At 38.3% G+C, this 24,837-nt stretch overlaps 1 protein-coding gene across 2 annotated transcripts in view; it reads right to left on the bottom strand.

The window, feature by feature from the left end:
• Positions 1-24,837, bottom strand: part of DOCK1 (dedicator of cytokinesis 1) — a 313,031-nt gene that overhangs the window by 241,635 nt on the left and 46,559 nt on the right. For both annotated transcript variants that reach the window (XM_069797209.1, XM_069797210.1), the window contains exons 13-23: positions 23,497-23,622; positions 21,921-22,045; positions 21,519-21,617; positions 20,260-20,332; positions 18,395-18,498; positions 17,753-17,936; positions 11,571-11,668; positions 8,130-8,219; positions 7,537-7,637; positions 5,634-5,768; positions 1,934-2,042 (exon numbers count right to left, since the gene is read on the bottom strand). In XM_069797209.1, coding sequence (XP_069653310.1) covers positions 1,934-2,042; positions 5,634-5,768; positions 7,537-7,637; positions 8,130-8,219; positions 11,571-11,668; positions 17,753-17,936; positions 18,395-18,498; positions 20,260-20,332; positions 21,519-21,617; positions 21,921-22,045; positions 23,497-23,622 — 1,244 coding nt within the window. The remainder of the gene's footprint in view (positions 1-1,933; positions 2,043-5,633; positions 5,769-7,536; positions 7,638-8,129; positions 8,220-11,570; positions 11,669-17,752; positions 17,937-18,394; positions 18,499-20,259; positions 20,333-21,518; positions 21,618-21,920; positions 22,046-23,496; positions 23,623-24,837) is intronic.

The raw sequence follows: 24,837 nt of genomic DNA, 5'->3' as shown, positions 1-24,837 counted from the left end.
TATTCTTTGTAATAGAACCACACATTTCTAGTTACTGAAAAAAAACCCATAGTGCTTCAGTGGATATTTGAACATAATAAAAGCAATCTCACAAGCTGCAAAAAGCCAATACTAACAATTATGTGTTCTAAGAGCTAAGTAATTAGAATCCAAAGGAGATGAAAGCAATGAATAATGAATGAAAGGTTGTCACGGCTTCTGAAAGGCATCCACAAGCACGTATCTCGGACAACCTCAGACTGGCTCATCTGTCAATGCTTCATCTACCAGCACACTTCACGTAGCCAAATGCAGACAGTAGATGTGATCTACACGTTTGCAGAGATCTGAATGTGAAACAATACGCAGACTAGGACAGACACTTCTGTATTGTGATCTCTCCAGCCTCTGCTAGGAAGTTTGTCATCTTTTCTTGCATGTCAGATGAAGACAGCCACATCTATTTTGGGGGGTATTTTTAATTCCCCCCCCCCCCCCCACCTCAAGGCATGAACTTTGAAAACAGTTCATGAAACTGTTGAAACAGTTCATGAAAACTTCATGAAAACATGAACATGAAAAAAGTTCATGTTCATCTGCCTTCCTGAAGTAGGCCTCACAAACAAGTCTCAGGAAAATAAATCTTACATTCAATCCTCGTAATCTGAAAACATCCTATTTGTAAAACACCAGATAGCACACTCTGAGTCACTGACTCAAACTTACCAATTTCTATTCAGCATAGATGCTTTGTCAATAGAATGAAAATACAGCTTTCATGAAACATGTAATACCCTTATTTTGTTACCAGATGATACAGTCTCAGTCTCTCCGTCTAAAATAGTCAAACTCAGCAGCTTTATCCCCTATTTTTGCTGTGTGCTCAGCATGGTATTACTAGCCTACGACTTGCATGCACTCAGCTACAAAGGACCAGTGTCTTTGACTTAGATGTTTTCCCACTGTACGCTTCCCAGCTGCCTTCAAGAGGAACCTCTTGCACCGGCCCAGCACTTTGCCACTGTCTGTCTTTGCTTCCCAGATGCTATAAAAAAAATTTTTTCTAATGCACAACCACTGCACAACTGAACAGGAGGCGTAATACTGTCAAACTGTCCCCAAATTCAACCCCAACACTTAGCCCCTTTCTGATTATCATCTTTCAACTGATTCAGCACGGCTAGGTCAAGAGTTAGGTCCTTTTATAAATTCTATTTTGAACCACAAGGAGAACTTCAAGGTGTAGCTTTTCAAATGTGTGTTTATGACTGTCTCTGTACTTCTCCACAGTGAAAGAGATTCACTAACAGAACATGAGTCCAGTATTGGCACAATGACCTCAGACTCCTCTGGATACAAAAACCTACCAGTCCCATAATTCAATGCTTCTGCTCTGTGATATCAATAAATACCCGTGTTCACATGAGGTCAGAGACCACATTCCCAATTTCATGAGCCAGCCAATGCTACCAGAAGTAGCTACCATTTTAAAGGGACCGAAGAACAGGGGTGTGGGGTAGAGTTTGCAGTCTGACTTACTACGGATTTTCCATTAAAAACATGTACTAGGGCTTAAGATACTACGCTGAAGCTCCTGAACAGCCTAGGATATAAATAAGTGCATAAGAATACGAGGATCTACATTACAATGAAAATCTTAAAGATAATGCCTTAAAAATACCTTAATGTTATACAAGTTAAACACCATTTAACCCCTAAGTAAGTTCTCTTTCAAAAATAAAAGTGAGGTATTTGCAGCAATTTAAGTAAACTTACTTGTTTGAAGCACATTCTTTATATAGTCACAAACCCTTCATTAGAAGCACTAAGTATTAACCACGTTTGAGGTAAAATACACTTTTGGGGACAAACACAAGCATACACTTCATCAGCTGCCTAATTGTGGTTTAGGATGCAAAAGTAAAGCCAAGATGGAAACCTCTAAAGTACATACCTTCACTATGACAGTTTGATCAGAGATGCTGCTCATCATCTCATTGATGGACTTAAAGAGCTGCAGCAGAGACTCCCTGAAGTCTGCTTCTCCTTTGTTTTCATAAAGTCTGAAAAATAATTAGGTTTCATAAGCACAATCCAACTAAAATGGAAATACGTTTTAAAAAAATCTGTTCAGATGACAGATGATAATTTGTTGCATTACTTTTTTTTTTTTAATTCAAGAACTTCTACAAGTTTCTTCACTGAACCAAGAGTTATCTTTCACAAAAAAACCTAAAGACAAAACAGACCGTGCTGGGCCAGCAGGCACAACAGATTTTTGTTTTAAAGCTTCCTATGGAAAATGCCACATTCAGTATTGTTGTTTACGCCTTCAAGTCATGGTGAATCCCTCAGTGGTGACCCAATTCCACATGCCCACGCAGCAGTGGGATAGAGTCTCTTCACCCTGCACAAGAGCTAGCAGATGTCTGGGAGGACCAATGCCAAACAGCTCTCTGATGAGGAAGCCAGAAAGCATCCAGACAACTTGCCAGCAATCATTAAAATCTACCAGTGGCCTCAGGTGAGTGACCTTAAACTCTGTGCAAGAAAGAAAAAGCCTACCAACCCACTATTTGCTTAAAAAAAAAAAAAAAGTCTTTTTTTTTTTCATGGGAAGGGAGTGCTAAAGTTAAAATGCATTTCACCTCTAATTTCTGGCTCGCTAACACTAAACTAGTTAAGGCTCAGTTTCCCATACAGTCAGTACAGCTGCCACAGAAGAAGGACTAATCCACAGCTGAAGTTCACAAGGCAGGTCCCTGTGCCTTCAGGCAGGATTATTCAGAGCTGATCTGCCCACAGGGACCACCCCCCTGCCAGATGCTTTCAGGGGGATAACCCTGAGATGCCTGAGCAACGCCAAAGGCAAAAAATATGCAGCCAAGCTGAAGAACTTGGTCCGCTGGTTCAATACAGCACAGGAATGAATGTTTCTAAAGCTCTCTTGAATATTTAGATGTAGAATGATCTCTGCTTCAGGTGTAGGATGAGATAATTCTCACTATGAAATGGAAAGGGAGGGGGAAAAGACCACAAGCTCCACATAAATTCTTTAAAAAAATTCTTCCCCCTTTGGCAATATGTATGACTCGCCTACATAAGGGCTGTTGCAAATACACTTCTTGAACCTCAACTATACAGACTTAACATGACCCAGAAAAAGACAAAGGATCAGTGCTTAAAAGAAGCCCAGGAGAATCTGTCATCCAGGTCAAATCTAAACAGGGGTATTTATAAACATCAGAGGGGACTTTTTCCCCAACTAAACCCCATGCTTACCCGGTCAGCTTTGATTGCCTCCAAGAGCCTCATCCAACAGCAACTGGGCTTCCAAAGCCCTCCTTGGTTCCACTAGCTCTGTCCCTGAGCTCAGCTAAACATTTTGCACCAAGACTCATTAGAGCAGCTCCCAGAAAGAGTTCAATTCCCCTCCATATTCTTCTGGAGTTAAACCCAATAAGAAGGTCTTGAATGTGGTCTGCAGCTCAGAAAGAGCACCACACCCAGGCACTTTATATGTACAGTCATAGTATGATTTCTTCATGTTTGAAGATATCATGATGGACCACCTAGTACAGAAGGAAAGGGGCTTATCTTAAGATAAACATGGAGTTCAGAATGTTCCTGCTGCTTTCCACTGAAACTAATGCATATAATTTTTAATGCTGTGTTCATAAACCTTTGGGAGCCACAGATATTAAAAAAGAGCTATTCAACCAGTACGTGGGGAAATAAATGCTACAGAAAAAATATTAAATTACATTATTTTGCTGTGCAAATTTCTATTCCCCTTTTGGGCTAAAACTGGGGGTTATGCAGGACAAATTACTTGTTAACTCCCAATATCAATAATGGATTTCAGTGTCCCCCTGAACAGATTAGAGAGGTGAAACTAATACCAATATAAAGAGTAACTAAATTTGACAGTCCAATAAATCAAACTGTTTCAGACAAAAAGCTTTGCATTTCAAAAAGGAAACTGCAATAAAAATAAGTCACATATGTGTTTCTAATGTCAGTTATTAACATATATTTATTTAATACACCTGATAATGCACAAAAACACTGCTGCTATGAGAAAGAAAACCAGGATTACACCAAGCTGACCCTTCTAGAACCGCCTTCAAATTTTAAGAGTGTTGTAAACACAACATAAACACTGGTATCATTACTGAGTAAATCAAAGATCTTTCTAAAGTTCACTTACAATATTTTGCCTTTATAAACCTTGATATACTGAACAAACAGATTTGCCACCAGGGTTAAACTAGATGAACTAGGCTTCTACGTATTTATCCAGAACCAAAGCTTGCCTGCAATCACATTACTAAAATGCTCCATATATTCAGTCCACTACCATATTACTAAAGTTAAAAATATGTAATATCTTTAGTAAAAGATTCTGCTTGCTTGTTGCGATTCCTCAGTAAAACGCTAACCATATTTCAGAACACTGATACACTTCTGCGTTATAATCACTTCAAATCACACACCTCAGGCAGGATTTAAGTCTTAGAGCACAACAAATCATGGTGTCATTCAGCAGCTTTGCTGATTAATCCCTTGTCATTGAGAGCTGTGTCTTCCCGATGCTAAAGAACTGTGAATTAGTGCTTAGCACGAGGAAATCCAATGCCCAATACCATAGGGTCATATTGTCTGTAAATCTAATTTGCAGCAAGAGATAATTATTTTTTTCTGTTTTAAAGTGATTTGTAGGACCTGCAAGAGTGTAAGTGACATTCAGTATTTTATGAATCTCACAGCAAGACTCCCACCGAAATAAATTACTATCTCTCAATTAGAGAAAGGTTGGTGGAGCTGGTAAACTACAGAGCTCTACATAAATCCCTTGTAATAAGGTTGTTACCATAGCTAACAAGTAGTAAAAGGATTGAATCTAAGTGAAGACGAATACATCATCGACTTCATTTTATAATTTTTCTAGTATTTCTGCTCTGACAGGTGGGGGGGGGCCTGGGGCGCTCCGAGCTGTTGGGGGTTTGACTCCAACAATACTTGTGGTTCTCTTTTACGAGGCAGTGTATCGAAGTGCACCTCATACTCCTTTTCCTCCTCACTGTCCATCTACTCTGACTCCCTTCCCTCCCCACGTCTGGCCTACGAATAAAGCCCTCTGCAAACCACAGCTTCTCCCTGAGCCCTGCAAACACCACCCAAGGACAAATGTCACATTTCCCGTCCAGAGAAGCTCTCCCTTCGCTTTGCTGCAAAATTGTCAGTACTTTAGTCTTCCCAGACCTCAGGAGCAGAGCCCAGGCTTGGATGAGGGACAGGGCAGTACGGCTACTCGGTAGCTTCAACATTTCAGTCACAATACCAGACAGTTAGCTATTAACAAAAGTTTCCCAAATAGTGGCAAGCTTTATTTGTTCAGTGACCTAAACTATAGTGAGCTGCAACACATCACGATTTTAGCAGCCCACTTGCTGCTTAAAATATACCTCTCTCAAGGAAATGTGGCTCATTCTTAGGGAACAGCTGTCTCCTGAAATAAGTTCTAACTTAAGATATTTCTACAACAGTGCAATATTGAGCAACTTTAACTTGTGGCATTATAAAATTTTGACCCGTTTTGAACAATATCAGCAATCAGAATTACAGGAGGTTTCAGCATTCACCACACTTACTGATTGAACAATATCCTGGACCGGACTATGAACTTGAAGATGTACTCCAAAGCTTTCATAGCTTTAAAGAGTTGATCAGTGATACCACACTTCTCAGCATTATCCACGTACGTTTTTAAAACTTTAGTCAGTTTTCTGTATAAATACAAAAACACATAAAAGTTACAAGTATGCACGCAGAGAAAAATTTCAAATTTGAAAGGTTTACAGAAAAACTATGTGCCTAAGTAGTGCCCACCAAGTTACAAAACTGATTATGCAACTAATAAACTCATTATGTTCTTGGTTTTGCTGGTAAGTAGCTGCAACCTGTTCTTGAGAAAAAAAGAAAAAACACAGGCTATAAAAACATTCAACATACAAGCAATACAGCAAGTTTTGATCAGACTTATTTTCTGCTAGATATTTAGGGATATTCAGATTTAGGTTATTATAAAGATGCAACTACTAATAATAATCAAAATAATAAAAATAATTAAATTAAATACAAACACATTGTTAGAATTAAAACACATAAAATGGGAGTTTCTTCATTAAACAAGGCCTCCCCTTTACATAGTGTTCCCATAGATTCTGGGCTAGAATTTGTGAAATTTATTTCTCAAAAATGTATACAACACCAGTCAGAAATTCTCTTATTCCACATTATAAAGTCTATCAAACTTGAAAGTGAGACAATTTTAAAAATAATATCATTTCAACTACCTCCCTTCCAATGCATATAAATCACGATCTTAATGCAACTAGAAGCAATTCCATTTTAAATCATCCTAGCTACACTGTATGTTTCAACATTCACACTAGATGTAAATAAGTACAACATTATATACCATTAACAGAAAATAACATTGAGTAGACAGATAGCTTACTATATGGGCATTTATTTGAATAGGGGTAAACTGCATAAGAATTTCAAGTAATCGCTTAGATACTGTCAATACAACCTCTCTTCACTTACAAACTCGTGCAATAAAAGGCAGGGAGAGGGCAGGGATCTCTCATGCCCACAGGCACAAGTCAAGCCAGAGTTCAGATCTTCTAGCATCCTCAAGCTTAAGCCTGCTTCCCCCTCCCTGCATTTAAGGAAGGGAAGGATGCTCTCCATGCTGACCAGCAAAAGGGCCACCTTCAGCTCTTGCTAATAAAACCAGATGCTGGGGGATTCTTCACCCTCTACCCACTTCACACGAAGGCTGCAACAGCGGCTGTAACTCAGTGAAGCGATTGCAATATATAAGTTGTGACTAAACGACTAACTCTTCTTCGCTATTGTAAATCAACAATTCTCAAACGTTTTACGGTCACATAATAGAGACTGTATAACAGCAAAGTGCACAGCAGGTTTCCCTGTTTGGGTTTTTTTTTCCTCCCAGCTCTGAAAAGATGTCCATTGTATATTTTCCTCCAACACTAATAGTCTAAAGCAGCAGCAAAGAACCTGTCAACAAATACTTAAGACAGCAAAAATAATGGACCTGTGTTTTTTGTTCTTCGCTGCTTCCTCCCCAAAGTGACAGTAACGCAGATAATACAGGGTAGAACATCAATTTAATGCACCAAACAACATATATTCGAAGCATCTTAAATGGGTGTGATTTCTTTCTCAAGTATGACCGAGAATTGCTTATGAATATTTTCCTCACAAAACAATTTTTGAAACAGTCAAACCATCCCCTCCCTCGATACAACAAAAACAAGACTTCCTCCTTGCAAATGACTGAAAGTTTTATTACTGTTATTTCAAGAGAGAAAGACATACTATCTCCTGTCTTCTTCAAGAGCCACCCACCCTTCCCAGCTCTATGGGCAAATTCCTAATTAAACTACATAAACAAGTAACTGAATAACGTTATCTGGTACAACTGTGCAAGCCACATTAGAGAAAGTAATATTTAAAATTTACGTGTAGGCTAACGTAGCACTGAAATGCTTCTTAATGTAGGTTTCCAAGACAGGATTAAAATGTTGAAATTTTCTGTCAGCAATCAGTCCAATGATAAATACCTGAAAAAAGAGCATAATTATTGCACTAGCCTCAAAAAAAATCTTTAATATTGTACATGCAACCACCTTCATTTTCAGAGAAGATACATTAATAACATTAAAAACATACAGACTTTGGCTTTTGATTATCCTCCCAATATATCAATATACTCCTTTCCTGTGAAAACTTCGTCTTCATAACAAAGTTTTCTCTTCTGAGCAGAAACTTTTTGTGTCTGTCCGAAATTCTGCTGTTAATCCACTAAAATGACTGGACTTGACTGCTTCCATCTTTTCTGAGAGGATGACATGATGTAATCCAACACCCTTTTGATCAAGTCCAACTGAAACTTCAAGTATAATAAAAACCTTCCATGCATTTTAAATTAAAGAAGTAACAGCTCATAAGATACATTTCATTAGTAAACTTCATTCTAGCATTTACACCATGTTTGTTTTATTTATTCATCATTACCAAATCTACATTTTAGTCCATCTACAAAGCAAACTTACCAAAGCATCAAACACTAATGTGTCAAACGTCTCACTCTCCGAGTTCTCCATCATTATGTTAAAGAGTGCATCCAATGTATCTTGAAGAAACTACAAATAAATACACAAGTCATCATTTTTACAGGAAAAATGAAATTCAGACTTCACACCGGTTTCTACAGATGTATTTGCTTTCATTTATACATTTTACAAAGTAAAGATGTTTTAAAAGTTAACAAAAAAAAGGAAAATTTAACATTTTTGTTTTCAGCAAATTATTTTTTAGTGAAGTTGATTATCTATACATCTGTATCACTCAAACAGGAAAAAACCCATCAGAAAACACACTTGGTACACCTGAACAAGGAGTTTAATCTATTATAGTGAAAGAACAAAAATGTATTTCAAAACTCAGTTTCAACATACAGTCAACAGGACCATGCAGTTTCTGAAAACTGATGTTTCAGAGCACAAACCAGACAAGCAACTAAGTCTCATGCCAAATGAATCAAGTCATCCTCAGTAGTTTTGAGCTGAGCAACGAAAAGCGCACATCATATCGCTTTGCATGACTGCATAAACTCAGATCCACAATTTCAAAGGAGAGCACACATGCAGCCATGGGAAACAGAGCACACAACCCTCTGCCCCAGCCCAAAACCTACACGCCTCTATCACTGTAACAGAGGAAGAGTCTTCACTAGCCACTTGGCTGGACACCCTGATCTGCGCAACACGAAAGTAAAAGCAGATTAGTGTCAGGAGATTCAAGTTAAGCAGAGGGATAAAAGCTGTTTTAAGCATGTATAATTACAGTATTTCTTCCCAGTCACAGCAAGTAATCCATGCATGGCCCAGAGATACTCATCAACACACTCGGTTTTATCAGCATGGGATTCTGTGTCTGAGCAGTTTCTTCCACCAGACGACATAAAAAAACCTGACACGGGCTCCTCCAAGGCAGAATGAGGATGGATCGTGGCCTCAGTTTGTATTTGCTTTGGTTGAGAAAGAAGGGGTTCAACATGGATTGTTCCAGCATGTCTGTCTCAAATGAAGTAAAAATGGTTTTTGTCTTGTAGACGAGACAAGGTATAGCTGGGGAAGAACGTCTGAACAAGCAGAAGGCAATTGATTCCTGAGATTGCAACTACAAAGAGGTATTATTATACACTGTGGGAGCAAAACAGCCCAATTCCCACCTTCCTCCCTTAAAAATTTTTATCTATGCAGAGTCTCCTAGATCAAACATGAATCACCTGGACTATCTACTAAATCCAGAGTTAAATCTCAGGAATTAACCTCCATTTAGCACCTCACTAAACACTGCTGAATGCCAAACTTCCTCAAAACAAGTGAACGTGGAGCCACAGTTTGTGCTACTCATATCTGAAGATGAGAAAACAGCAAAGCCAAAATGCTGGCAGCTGATTTTAGACTTCAGTTCTGGGGGAGATCCAGCTCAATTTCACTACAGGAAACTACGTGCAGTTAAAGAACATGTGCAAATAAAGTACATTTAACCAGCATCTGGCAGGAAGGAAAGAGTAAAGCACAGTTTTGAGCTTTGACAGGAGAAGTTTCTGTCTTGAAGAGAAGTAGTACTTTCAGATCCCAAACACTGCCTGGCTAAGTCCCTTTAAAAACAAAGGAGGGTTAGAAGGCCACGTCATGACTGATCAAGTCTTCATTTCACATTTAGGCATCATATATTGACTTTCATTAGCAAAGTACAAGTTTTAAATCTGTTCACAAGGACTTCATGTAACAGCAAGAAGAATACAGGATAGATGCGTTTGTTGTATAAAGTGGCAGGAAAACATTTCTCAGGTAGGGAGCTAGTATGAATAATTTCTAGTCTATTAGTTTACATTCTCATATCCTATAGACTTTATGCACAAATGGAGTCAGAGCCTCTGTTAAAGGGAGATAACATTTACACTTTCTGTACACTACTGAAACAGTCAATCACAGAATGAGTATCTTGGCTGATCTCTACTTAGCAATAAACGAACATCCATAGGCAGAGGCATTTTACTGGCATTTTAAAAAAACAGTTTAACAGAAAATTTGAATGTGTTTTATCACATGCATACTTTTTTTAATATACATAGACTGTACCATGTATCGTATTTAAAAACGGGAAGGACAAAAAAAGCTGAAAGAACAGAATGGAACAGTTACAGACTAGGTATTACAAACGTGCGACAGAGCAGTCTACGCAAAGATCTTCTGAACACTCCTGGAAGAGATGGATAACATAAACAGTGGTCTTTAAAAAAAGAATAAAAGTGGTGAAGAGAGCAATATTAAACATTCACTCTTCTGTCCTCTGCAGAGTTCTGCTCAGATCCCTATGCAAAAGGGAAAAGGGAGTATGATTTCATAGAAGTCCTGCAACAGTGCAGGGAGCAGTGAGTGTGCACCAGCTGGGGAACTTGCTCCGATATTGCTTTTACTTAACCCTCCTTTGTGCTGCATCCTTTGTGATGCTTCTAAAATCACCAATATCCATCAAGCAGCAATCTGCTGTACACTCTGTGATGTCATTAGGAGAGGAGGGAAAGTTACAAATGACAGAACTATGACAGCACTTGGCAGAAGTGAGTATCAGTGTCAAGTTTTTAGTTATGAAATGATCCATGACAAAATAGCAGCAGGTAGAAGCTTTCTGGAAAACAAATCATGCGAGATACTATTTTCACCACAATAAAGGATATCAGCATTCTCAGATGTTTTAAGTTACTTCAAGATGAGGCATTCATTATGCTTCTATTAACCAAATTAAAATCCACTGAAGTAAGGAAGCAACACTACAGGCCCTTAAGGGTCATCTGTCCCCAATACATTACATCTTTTGACACTCTTTTAGATTTGATTTATTACAACACATTCAATAAAGTCCCAGCCTACTCTTTTCCACAGCTAAATCTGTCTTTATGTAGGTCTCTACAATCACTCAGTGGCCTTGGCAAATGTAAACAACTTGCCTCAGCTAAGTATTCTGAGGAGAAATAATATATTTTTTTTAAATATCAGCAGCACACAGTAGGATTGCATTCCATGTCCATATATTAAAAATACATTTAATATCACCATGTATGAATTCCAAGATGTTCTAATCTTGCAAAGAAAAACACTGTTTGCCTTCATGTATCTATATATAAAAATTCACTGAAGTGCTAAAAAAAAAAAAACACCCTACATTTTCAGAAATTTGCATTTTACATATGTTTTACCAGCACTCAACCTCCGAAATGTTCTTTGAGGGCAGGGAGAAGGGCTTAACCATCCTGAAGGCTGAGAGATACCTGGTTACAATTTAATGTGCAAGCATGTGCAGTGAGGTTGGGGAGGGAGAGGGGAATGCAGGGAACAGAACAAAAGATATGAATACCTCAAAGTATGGGATTCAGCAAAATTATGACACCAAATTTAGTTTTAAAGAAATTAACTTGTTACCTTAACCACTTCACCACCATCAACTTTCATCAGCTGCTTCAAATTCTGCTGCAATAGGTTTGTGTTAGATCGCCATTTCAGAAGTCCCAAAAGATCAACTAGGAATAAGAAAAACAATTATATCATGTAGGATATTTACTTTCACTCACACTCCATAACTATGTTCAGGACACATACGTTTGCTTTCTTAGGTCAGCCATTTTCACCGGACAACAATGTATTACAAGCATGCCTCTGACACTGCAGAAACCTAGTACAATACTTCTATCATGAAAGAACGCTGAAAGGCTTTCAAAAAACCAGCCTGCTTTTGAAATGTCAGCATTAAAATCTAGGCCAAGAAAGTCTGATCCCTCAGTTTTAATTTGTTGTACACAACAGTTGTGTGTTTAGAAAAAGATGCCAAAATGAAATTAGTCAGCCACCAACACAGTCATATCTACAGGGCCGTGACTCTTCCAGCATTAATGTTTCTAGCTTCTTTGCTCTCACTGAATAAACTGAAAAGAAAATAAGGCACAATGCAAGGCAAACAGTTGCAAACTAAGCTAATTCAGTGGAAAGCTGTCTGCTTAATAACTCACAATGCCCAAATTGCTTGGTTGGTTCCAAGTGATGGAGAGCTAGGGTACAGATCAGATCACGAAACAAATCAACTGCAAACGGTCTCGTCCACAAATTCTACATCCCGCTATTAACATCATGTCACTTTAGCATTCACTGATAAACAAGGGAAAAGAGAAGGCAAGCTCACTCTCTTTTATTAGTCATGAAGAGCCACAACACCATTTTTCAGTTTCCCTTAAGGAAAACTTTTCACGAGGAACTCACAATCGGGGTTCCCCTGCAAATAAGCACACCAGTGAATATTAACAACCACACTGGAGCACCAGTAAGTTAAACCCACCCTAGCACTTGTTGAGTTGCGACATGAATTGCCCACAAACCCAAAACCCCAAGCTTGTCCTGCCTTAGCCAGACTACCATCAGGGAAAAATTCCTCCCTGCCCCATTAAAAGTCAGTTTTCAGCACAAAACAAACTATCCGTAAAGACAGTTCATCCTCAGTAGAAGCCGCCCAGAGAAAGAGAGACAAATAGAAGATTTTAAAGACTGTCTACCTTCGGTTTAGCCACCGGATTACTACTGCACATCACCCACCCCCAGCATGGTTAATATTATGTGAATTCTGCCTAATGTAACTCTTAAACAATAAGGACAGACCACTTCTCCCAACCAGTACCCCCGCACTTCTTTTATTCAAACTTTCAAAGCAGCCAACAAAATGTTTACCAAGGCATGCATCTGCAGAGTATATGCTGGAAAATATATGCAGAAACCCAGAGCAGCTGCTATACTTTCCCCAAAATCTTTCATTCTAAGCAATAAATAAAATTACTTCTAGTGGAATGGCCTGCAGTTCTCCCTGGGATAGATTCCCCTCTGAGCAGCACTCAAACCAAGCCTCTTAACTATCTCTTTGGGAACAGAAGTAGAGAGTGTTTTCCTACATTAAAGATTTGAACAATCCAAGCCTTCAATTTTTACCTTTTTTTTTTTTTTTTTTTTTTTTTAATCTCCTACAAGAAGTCTATAGGCTGAAACCAAAATCTTGGAAACTCAACATTAATAGAAGAGAGAAATAAAAGAAAAGAAAAGATGCTTCCATGAGGTATCCAAAATGTTTCATGAATATGTTTGTATCAGCTTCCCACCACTGAATTTGGTTTCAGTCTGACTTCTAAAAAGGCACCAGCTTGACTAAAGAAATGATCTCAACAAAAGCCAGCCCACAGACTATCTTTGAATGGCATCGTGTATTGCCCCAAGAAAACAAACCCATGTGTACTTTCAGCATGATGACACAGCAAATGCTAAATGAATATACATATGTGAACAGAAAATGTCAATGCAGCCCAAGTACCAGAAAGAGAAAAATAAGTTACAGTGTACAGTAAAAATGTGCATTCACTCTGTTACTGCAAGCATTAATCCCAGCAAAGTACCAGTCAGTCAGTTAATCCTGCTCTCTTAATAGGTCTAGGTATAAAATAATACAGTAAGTAGAATAGGATAAGAATGTAAAACAGTATTTTAGCCTATAGTAAATAGTACTTAACATAGCCTAGGTCAGAGGAAATTTATATGATCAGAAAATATCAGGGGAAGATGACAGAATGAGGATTTTCAATTCCAAAGGGTTAGAACAAACATCTAGCCTGCCAAGTAGCCAACAGCAACTCTACTTTATTTGGGTTAATGTAATTTATGATTATGTTGACTACGTATGAAGATTTTCTTTTACATCTTATTTAGCAATTGGAAGCAAATGGTCCAACTTCCTGGTTATATACTTTCCTTGACCTGTATTTATGCAAAGGTTTCCATATATATAACCAAACTTTTCTCAAAGCCCAGTCACTGAACTGAAGTTAGATAATATTTCCACTCTAATTAAATTCCTGTGTGTTCTTTGAAATAATCTTCCCTCTTGACTTTAAGCATTTGGTTTTCCACTCTTTAGGACTTGTTTTATTTTAATTCTGTATTCACATCTTCATTTTGATGCCACTGTAGCACCTGAATTTACCATATCATGTGTATTGCTTTTTTTTTTTTTAAATTAGCAATTGTGCTGAATGACTAAGTAAAATTCTTCTCAACTGTTTTCTGAAAGACTTGTCTCCTTGGTTCCTCAAAGTCTTGACTCCAGATGAGCAATAGTCACTATTATCTAGAGGTTTGAGTCCTTCACGAAGAAAAGAAAACACAGAAATACTTTCAATAGGCCTTACAGACACCCTGCATGCTTCACAACAGCAAATATACATGCAGAACACTAGACAGCTCTATGGCTACTGGTAATCAGAAAAATTTTCCAGCAAGCCCATTAATCCAGTATCAGTTCTATTCCCATCACCCTGATAATAAAAGGCATCCACCTTGACAGTCTTGTAAGAGACACTGCTAAGATTTACTGTCCACAGGGGGATGTCGCTTTTAATGCCATTTTGCCCCTCCTTCTGGATTTCCTGGTGTCTCCAGCTTCTGGTTGACAGAAAAAGACGACTCAAATACCAAAACTGCCTTGCCTATGCAGGAGGAAACAAGACCTCAGTTTGTCATAGCTCAACGACCTACTCAGAAAAAGGAAAACAAAATCAACACACAACCCTGACTTGGACATGACATCAGGAACAGATTCAAAACAGACCTTGCTATCCATTTACCCTAAGAACAGAAGGCCCAACATTTCCCACCCCAGAGAGATCTACTGAGATGTTATTAAGTGCAAGCATGGGATCAAATTCCTCACTTCTGACCTTAAAAACACCCAAACAAAAACAAAGAAAACAAAACAAAAATTTAAAAACAAAAAACAAACAAACAAACAAACTCACACCACCACAAACTCGGGGTGCCTGCTGATGCATTCAATGCCCCACAACATGTAAATAGCAGCAAAGCAAGTGTGAGGTATCAAGGAGCCAACCGCCCCCCAGAGAATTTGGGGACCCAGGGCCACATTGCCTCTTAATACATCAGGTGCCACCACCACTGTCAGTCATGACTTCAACACACACATCTCTATAGTTTGATACAGTTTCATATCCATTCTTAAATTCCAGAGTTTAAATATAGAAGCTCTGTATCATCACACAAAAATGCACTTGATGTTCACGTCAAAGTGTTTCTTCAGCCCGTAAAGGGCATACCTGTAGAATAAAGGCATGCACTGCCATAGTCCTGTGGATATGGGAGGAAGAACATTCTCTTCTGCCTCAGACGGCAAAGGAGAATCTGGCCAAGAAGCAAAGTGATGATGAACAGCAACTTCTGATGTGTCCAAAAGCTGATCTTCTCACCGATTCCTGAGGAGGTTGGTGAGGTTTTTTTCTTGTTTTCAGATGGTCCTCCTCTTTGGTTTACATTGCTACTCTTCCTCAAAATTAAATGCAAAATCTAAGAAAAGGCCAGGAAATGTGTTGCTATAATATGTTCTGCCACAAATCACTAACTACTGCTCAAATGTTAACTAGGTAGATACTTCATACTATCACCTTCTCTCAGAGAAAATAGTTGAAGTCTTACCAGTGGCCAAGTTTGCTATTTTGGAGACCTTTCAGATGCTAAGGACATCAATTACTAACAGAAAAGCAACATTAAAAACTTACAGTTCATAGAGAACTGAAGTTAAGTGTGTGTTCAAAGAGCTTATATATAAAAAGATAGTCTGCAACATCAAATACAATGCAGAAAGAGCCATGTGATTTATTAACATAGTTTCAGAATTACTAAAAGTAAGTCTTAAAGCCAATCCTAAGATACTTATGGATGGTGAAGAAAGAACTATTACAAGATGACCAAAAGGAGAAAATTATGTTTTGGCTCACCATTTTGGTAAATGAGGATAATCATGGATTTTTACTTGCTTATTTATAAGAAAGTTAAAGGAATAATATTAACCAACAATTTTACAGAAGTTAAAGTCAGCTTTAGAAACTATAATCTGAACAGCGCTGCCAATTTTTAAATGAAAAATGATACTCGAGGGAGGAATTTAATGATGAAGTTTTCTGTTTCTTTTCTAAATTGCTTAAGGGTACATGGCGATCTTGCTTAATAATGGCAAAATACTTTGAAGAAAGAGAAAAGGCTTTGGCAACTTTTTCTCAAAGTTTCACAGGCAACCATTAACAGTAACATTAAATAAAGACCAAAAGTTCAAAGCAAATTATATGTAAATTAAGCATGAAACAATGATCAGTCTTAATTTTAATAATAGTTCTGTGAAAACAATGTCAATACATTGATCGCTGTGAGATACTTCTAACTACTAACAAGCACTCGGAAAGACTGAGAAAAGACTGAAAAACCTAATCCTATCACAAAGAGCAGCTCAATTCCACATGCTGGTTTCTGCACTCTACAAAACCTCAAAACTACTGTGTTACTCTTGAGCTATGATCCCATTTTTGCTACGAAATTCCAAAATAATTTCCGAATTTTTTGTAAACACCCTCTTAGGCTATAAGACTGCCAGACTGCAGTGAATCTGATGTGCTCTGAATATGAAACACCTAGGATGTGCTATAACAGAGATGCCACTGAAAAACACTGCAACAAAATTATGAGTTGACGACGAAGTCATACCAGAGTAGTAACTTTCCCCCTGGACAGAGGAGAACTCATTAACATGACAATCCAATCATTATTCCCACCCACCCCATGTCCCAAGCCCTCCTCGTCCACAACCTCAACTCCCAACAGATCTATCCAAACTGAGCAGTCCCTTCTCCCGAGTCACGAAGGAATGATCCCTTCTCCTGGCATGACTCACTCACATCTCAATGACCCACCCACACTCCCAAGTCTACTTATGGTGCAGCGAAGAGAACAAGGGACTGCTCCATGGCAACGAAGCACAAAAATTACAGAGAGGGCACCGTCTGGAAATGTGAAATATTTGCTTTGGTGGCTGCCATCAGCTCTACATTCCACAGCGTTTGGATGCAGTCAGCCAGCTGACAAATACACATGAAAAATGTATATAAGGCCAAGTTTTAAAAGGAACAAAATATGCCGACTCCATTCCTGGTACTCTGTCTTCATGTGAAGATGGGTGAACACGAGAATGACCTCCATGCAATACATTCTCATGCTCACATCCCTTCTGCCCAACACAAGAAAACATCAGAGCTTTCTTCAGGCGTAAGATATGGATACTGCACCTTGGAAATAACATGAAATAGCTTATTTGGGAGCAGAGCCATGATATTACCTACGCTTGAAAGCAAACTCATCCTCTTCCTTAGTGCTATTATTCACACCCACAGAGAAGTAAAATGCCACAGAGCCTGTTTTCAGTGTATTTCAGTACAGAAGTTTCAACTATATGGCAAACAATACTCCTGTTTCCATTTAACTCAGGATTCTTCTCTTTTCTTAGAGACAAGTACTGCTCTAAAGCAAAACAAAGCCCATGGACAGAGAAAAGACTGGATAGTACACAAACTCAGTAGAAGCTTTTGCTGCATCCAGACAATTTAATCCAAGACTGCATGGCAAACAACCCACCATCTATTCATAGAGGAAGGAGGACGAAGAAGGCAGGAAAAGCAGTACATACAATCCTACTCCAACTGCAAGGAACAGAAGCTCCAGCAGTTCTAGGAACTTACCATTCTGGGTAAGTTTTGTTGAACAAACTAGAGTTGAAATCTGGAAAGAGTCTTTGCTGATGGTGCAGCTTCCAAGGTTCTGCATGCTCTTCCCTGTTGCAGAGTGTCCTTTTTCCTCCAATTCTATTTTAGTGGATGGTAGACTTAAATACGTCGAGGCATCCTCCAGCTTCTTTGCTTCTGCCTACAGTAGTGTTTTAATACAACACAAAACAATTTGAAAATATCTAGTAAAAATATTATTGTAAAAAAATTATTTACACTGGATTTTCTTAGGTTTGCTCCAGAATTGGAGCTACCCAGTGAGTCTTTAACAGTAATTTAGCACTAACCTGTCTACAGATTAGAGCCAAGATGTAATATTTATAGGGCTACAGAAGTAACTCTTCTCAGCCATTAAAACCCACATAAAACTCAGTAACAAGTGCCTTTGAAATTAAAACATCCCCAGCAAAACTTATTCAAGGTTTAACAATCAAGCTGCCAAATATGCAAATTGCACAGTACTTGCTATTTAGTTGCTTGATCTAACAAAATAGTCTCTAACACTTTTTTTCTGTGCAATTCTGTAACAGTAATTCACTACAAGTCAGCCAGCTGAGCTAACGACTACAGAAAGACTAAAGTATCTCAAAATTCTACCTTGTAAACTATAAGGTCATGTTCTCCATCTCTCAAAGTCGTTCCATCATATCTCATGAGCTTCACAAATGCTAGGGCAAATATTTTCTCAGATTTATCTTTGGCTGTTACAAAAACAAACAAACAAAAAAAACCCACCACATAATTAAGTATTTGATACTTATACAGACAGTCAACCTAAATCTCAAAAACACGGATAACCTGTAAATGAGTGACCATAGTAAAGATTCTCAGAGAAAGTGTATAAGAAGTTAGAAGAGTCTTCTAAACACAAGACAGAACCAAAAAAAATGCAAAATAAATGTGTAAGAATCTGACCACACCAACAATAACTAGATGCTTAATACTTCTATATTCTGTCTGTTCTTTTAGAAAGCTGGATTAAGGCAACTCTTTAAAAACAAAACAGAAATTTGATGCATTTATGGTGTTCAGGTTTTTAGAAATTAGAAGAATGGCAATGCTTGGTACCTAAAATAATGAGTTAAAGACCAGCATTGAGGATCTCAACAAGGCTTTATCATTTGGAGGGGGAACATTAGAACCAAAGCAGAAACAGGATTCGTAACTACAGATGAAGCATCCAAGTTTGGAAAGCTGACCCACTCTACAACCAACACGAACGAGAAACTGCATTCAGTTTGCTCTCATTGTTCAAAATCTGTTATCAAAAGTTAAGTAAAAACAAAGCAACAGGGCAATTAAAAAATCACAAAGTAAGTTAAGAAGTAAAACCAGAAGGTAAGTGCAATCAACTTGACTGGCCCAAGGAGCCTGTGAGAAAGCCCCACAGACCTAAAGCACGGCCTCTAGTTCATATTTAAACCACAGCCAACCAAAATTTTTGAGTCATCATAAAAATACTTCTGACACTAGTAATTTGTAGTGCACAGTCATAATTTTGATACTAATGATACTGATTTCGGCATATTGTTTTCATTAGCAAGTATCATTTTCTAAACTAAGTAAATCTTTTATTCATGATCAATTTGCAAAATATACAGCTTCAATTAAATAACCGCCATGGGGTAATGTACTATATATTGCACAGATACATATACATGAAGAGTATTACACATCTTAAAATGCATGCAGTGGACACTACCTGATTAACGCTTTTGTCTACGCATTTATTCTACAGCAAAAAATTTTGCTGCAGATTTAGAAGGGCTTTCCTACTAAGAGAGCCAGCCCCTGTAACCAGTATACAGAATGAACATTACCACAACCAAGGCATAATCCCCAAACTTTACTACAAAACAACTGTTGACAAATGGAAGATGTCTAGCTCTCTCAATCTGATCCTCAATAGCTCAGAGCATCTCAGCTGCCAGCAACATTACAGGAAAGACAAGGAAAACCACAAGCTCTCAAATATCTTTTAGACTAAAATTACTTCAAAAAAACCACAAGTCAGTCTGAGAACCAGAAGCAGAAACCAAGTTTCTTAATAGCTAAGTCTTCAACTACTGATACCAAGCCTACTGTAAACTCTTTCATGTTCTCATTTCACACGTGGGGTTGTTAAATATCTTTACTATTCCCTACCCACCTACTTCTAAGATACACAATACCGCAACCCTTTCACAGCTGCTAACTGAAAGATTTATTCACTATCCCTTTTATTTGACTTGGAGAAATAACTAGGCAGGAAAGGAAAAACTTGATGTCAATTGGTAAGGGTGAACAAGATGTAAAGGAAAAAGAAGCTGAGATGCTAACATAAAATAATCAGGCAAAAAACTTATCCCCGCGCTAAAAGTATTACAATAGTCAGTTAACAGATTAGGAACGTTATGCCTGTTTCAGCAGATTTTGGCACCAGACACTGACAAGTACCATAATGAGAAGGCTGAATTACTCACAGTCCTGTGATGATCTATGACGGAACGTGAACCTTAAATGACTGCGGTTCACATCTTCAATGGGGATTGCAACCTTCATATATTGGGAAAGAGGACGGAGGAAAAAAAACAGTCAGTACAGTATCTTCAAACATCATCGACCACTACCAAATCTCATCTAAACATCTTTCAACAATTTCCTTGGCGCTTTCAGGAAGATTACTGTTAAATACCAGCTCCATTTTGCCATAGAAGACCTTGAAAGGTCACAGATTCCCCAGGAAAATCACCAATTCTTGCACGAAGAAAGAGAGAAGGAACAAAGCAAGCCTCTTAAGTTATCCGACAAGACATGCAACTTCAGATGTTGGGCCCTAACCTCAAAGCCTCCCCTACCACTCCTCCCAGCTCTAGAATGGGCCCCTCTTGAGTTTGACTCAGAGGTGAACTTGATTATCAACAGCAGTGAAGTAAAAAGTCTTAACATATCTGTTATGTACATAACACTTGGACTACAAATACTATTAATGTATCTGGATCCACAAGTAATCAATGTGCAGACATGTAACCAATGCTCTTCTCCTCCAGTACTTTTCCTAGAGCCACCATATTTTCTTAATCACACCCACATTCAGGTTCTGTGCTGTACACTGTCCCCCAATACCACGTCTAGGTTTCTGCCATTCCCTAGCAGTCACTTTCTGTCTACAGATGCAACAAGAGCACCTTTGCACTCAGAATTCGGTGTGGGGAGTACCTCTAAGTCCCTTCTCAGTACACGTATACTGCTCCCACTGACTATAGCTAGACAGAATATATTTTATAAAGCTTACATCAGCCTCCTCTGTAATATTAAAACTTGGCATTTAAGCTAAAATGTTACTGCCCAAGAAAATTCAGCAAGCTTAAAGCACAATCAGCCAGATCCGAAAACACTGATGAGTTCAACACTACAGCAATTGTGTTTTAACATTAATACCCTGCTTCTCTAGCTCAGCTTCATGGAAATAGAGTAAACCGTTCCTAAATGGATGTTGGAGTGCCCCCGTAACAGCCATCTTGACCAAAAGGATGAAGTAAAATTCATTATGCAATAAAAGTCAAATCTATTTTCCAGCAGTCTCTGAAAACCTTCCTTAGTTGAGCTTTTCCTTTTGTCCTGCTAAACATGATCACAAGCATTGAACTTCCCTAGTTTTGTTTCTCAAGGCTCTCCACTGAAACGTGTATTAATTGCATATTAACCCATACAGAGGAAGTTATTGTAACAGTTTATATACCTTCACAGTCTCAAACCAGCGAGGCTGCTTTACTTGGTAATATATCACTGACTTGTACTCTGAGATGGCTTCATCACCAGCACCAGGAAAAATAACGCTCTTGAAAACACAAACAAAAGAGGAAATGTTTATGTCTATCTTAAACTCCAATTTTTCATTCAAATAAACAAAATCAGTGAAGTAGGTCAAAATAAGACAGAATGGCTCACGCTCAGAGCTCCTCATGAAATTAGTATCAAAGTGCATGCACTGATACGACAAGATGTATTTAGTTATGACAAAGGGGAAAATTTTGTTGTACATAAAAATAGGGACTTCAGTTGACAAATACAAAGATGTTGAAAAGGCTTAAACAGATACGTATCAAAATCACAAAGACCCAGATGTGAGATACTTTAATACCTCTAATCTTTTCCCATCTTCATCATAAACAGATACTGTAACTTCTACATTCTTTGCCGTTGTTTTACTGCCTTTGTCAAAGTCGCCCTGAACCAATGTTACATAGATGTCATTACGGACATCACCTAAAAGAGAAAGCAAAGCACAAAGTTCTTAGCAATTTTTACAGTATACCTATTGATTTGTGAAACCAATGATAAACAATAAACAACATATTTTAGTAACAGCAATCACACATATACAGGGCAAAACATTTAAAAGCCATGGTATCTTGAATATTCAAAACTAGTCGTACTGAAAAAGCTGTTTAGCTAAAATTGTGCTAAGACTTCTGAAGTCTGAACTATCAACTTGTAGTGCAGTAAGCTGAATCTAATAAACAAACAACAACAACAAAAAAATCACACATTATTTCTGGACTGAAAGAATACCACATCATCATTAAGAGTATGTACTCAAAAAACACCTCAGTTCCACGTTTGGGGGGGGGGGGGGGGGGGGGCGGTGTTTTGGTTTTTTTTAAATGCAACTTCTTTCATTATTAATTTGAAATGCTGAGTTTCAACACAGTCATTAATTTATCCCATACACAGATATTTTGCAATTTAAAAATATTTAACAGCCTACAGAGGTCTGTTTAACTTGTTACATCAGGAAGTGGTTTGATGTTTTTGCTGGCTTGGGTGTTACAGGGGAGGGTTGTATTTAGCTTTGTGTCTTAAAATGCTCTTCAACTACACCCCAATTCAACTGAAATTTTGAAAATGAACAGGGGAAAGAGGGGATTTCCAACAATTTCATGAGGCAGAGGTTTACACACCAGCATATGATCATAACAAGCAGAGGCACTGAGGCACTTACACCATACTGGATATACAGCAAAACATCTGACAAACAGAGTCAGCAACCACAGGGAGAGCTGGAACTGGGACGGGGTTTGAAAATATCTAATGGATCCTCCAGAGCCCATCTATCTGAAAAGGACAGCGCAGGGTTTTTTCTGTAGTCTGCTGCTTAAGGCAGTTTTTATTTTGAGAAGCACCACGGTTTGTTTGGGGTTGTTTTTTTTTTAAACACCAGAATTGAACATCCATGGAATATATGTATTAAAGACAGTATGGCTTTCTTTCAAAAACATTATTCAAATCTAGTACAACCTCTAAGAGACTTGCATATCTCTAAATCAAGCCTGTTGCTCTGAAAAATCTTTCTGGTTTGGATTCATCACAAGAGATATAAGTTTACATATGCCCTTGCTAGGGAGATAATATGAAGTGTGTACTACTTATACATTTTTCTTCACTGGAAGAAGAGAATTTCCACTGTTGCTGTGAGATCACGTCTTTGGCGCGGGGGAGGAGGGTGTTAGTTTTATTTATTGATGCAGCACATGTGGCAGGTATTACCAAATTACGTTTATTTTAAATGAGGCGAAATTCTTTGATGATCTTTTATTTCTAATGTGTACCATACCTCAAATTCATCTGCCCCCCCCACTCCCCCATGTTTCCATACATACAGATATTTAAAGAAGATTAAAATATAACAAAGCAGCATTAATTCACAAATGGCTTACCAGGCATAATAATCTCAGGAAACCCCATTTTCCGAGCCACGGCTGTTGACCTATCCACTAAGTGTGGAAACTCTTTCCTAATCTGATGAATATCTCCTGGAAGAAGTTTCAAAGTCACCCACAAACCTGTTGTGTAAAAACCACAATTATTAAACTGGTGGGGGTTTTTTCTAGTTGCTAAAGATTTCTTTTTACACATTCTAAAATGTAAGAACATACATTAAGGTAACTGCTCTTCATTTACAAAAAATACACTTTACAAAGTATTTTAAAACACTCATAAATCCTCTAGTGCTTCAAGCGGAAACATGAGTACAGCACACAAGTATGTCTGATTATACTGTGTAAAATCCTCAGCTGGAAGCTTGACTAACTAATAAAAAACCTGGGAAACTGGAAATCTGTGCAAGACAGATTCAGGACTTTGCACTGTGCACTTTGCAGCAATACCATCTAGAAGGCGCCTTAGTAGGGAAGAGTTAGGCAGGTGTTCAGAACCAGATGCATGGAGCTTCCCTTACACGGGCTTACTATAGCCAAAAATTCACAGTCTAAAAATTTCAATACAACAGGTCTCCATTCCGAAGAAAAACAGTTTAGCAAGACCGTACAACAGACAAGAAGGAGGAAAGGCTCGGTTATCAGCCGGACCTACTGAAGTCTGGACTGTGAAAATGCAAGCAAGCCTACCGTGCCCTTGGCGAGGAGCCAGCGTGACCCTAGAGGAATCCCTCCTCCCCGCAGAACTAGATTTCCCTTATCACTGAAGTCTTCCACAAAGGGTCTCGTGGAAATACAGTTATTAAGCCATTAGCAGAACTGCCTCGAGCTTATATCTATCCTTTGAACTCTCACAAGTTCCTTCTAATGAAATGTTTATATTCCACAGGAAGAAAGAGAAGTGGCAACACTGATTTGAATAGAAAAACCTAAGTATTACAGCCAACCAACATCGAGATGCCAACAAAGACAGCACCAACAGCAGATATGTACCCTGAATTGACTCATCGCCACCACCCCCGTAAGTTGTTTTTACTGTGCTGAGCACAAAGAAATCTACAGCATCAGCTTTACACAGTTGACACTTTTCTCCTCAGTAGCAGAAGCAGCCACTAGAAAGCTGCTGTTTGCCAACTAACATCAGGCACACTTGTTATAGTAAAAAGAAAAATACCAAAGTGGAAAAAAAAAAAATCCCAAACCTAAAAAAAACCAAAAGACGACTTACACTTGGTAAAGTGATTGAAAATCAATTTAAGCATGAAATAATTAAAGCAGCGATTTGCAGAAGAAAATCCTAAAATTAGAATCTATGAAAAATACCCCCAAAAATACTCATCT

This window comes from Haliaeetus albicilla, chromosome 11, assembly GCF_947461875.1.
Source record: "Haliaeetus albicilla chromosome 11, bHalAlb1.1, whole genome shotgun sequence".
NCBI classification, from domain to species: Eukaryota; Metazoa; Chordata; class Aves; order Accipitriformes; family Accipitridae; genus Haliaeetus; species Haliaeetus albicilla.
Note: the sequence above shows the minus strand (reverse complement) of the source record. Positions and strands in the feature narration are given on the sequence as shown.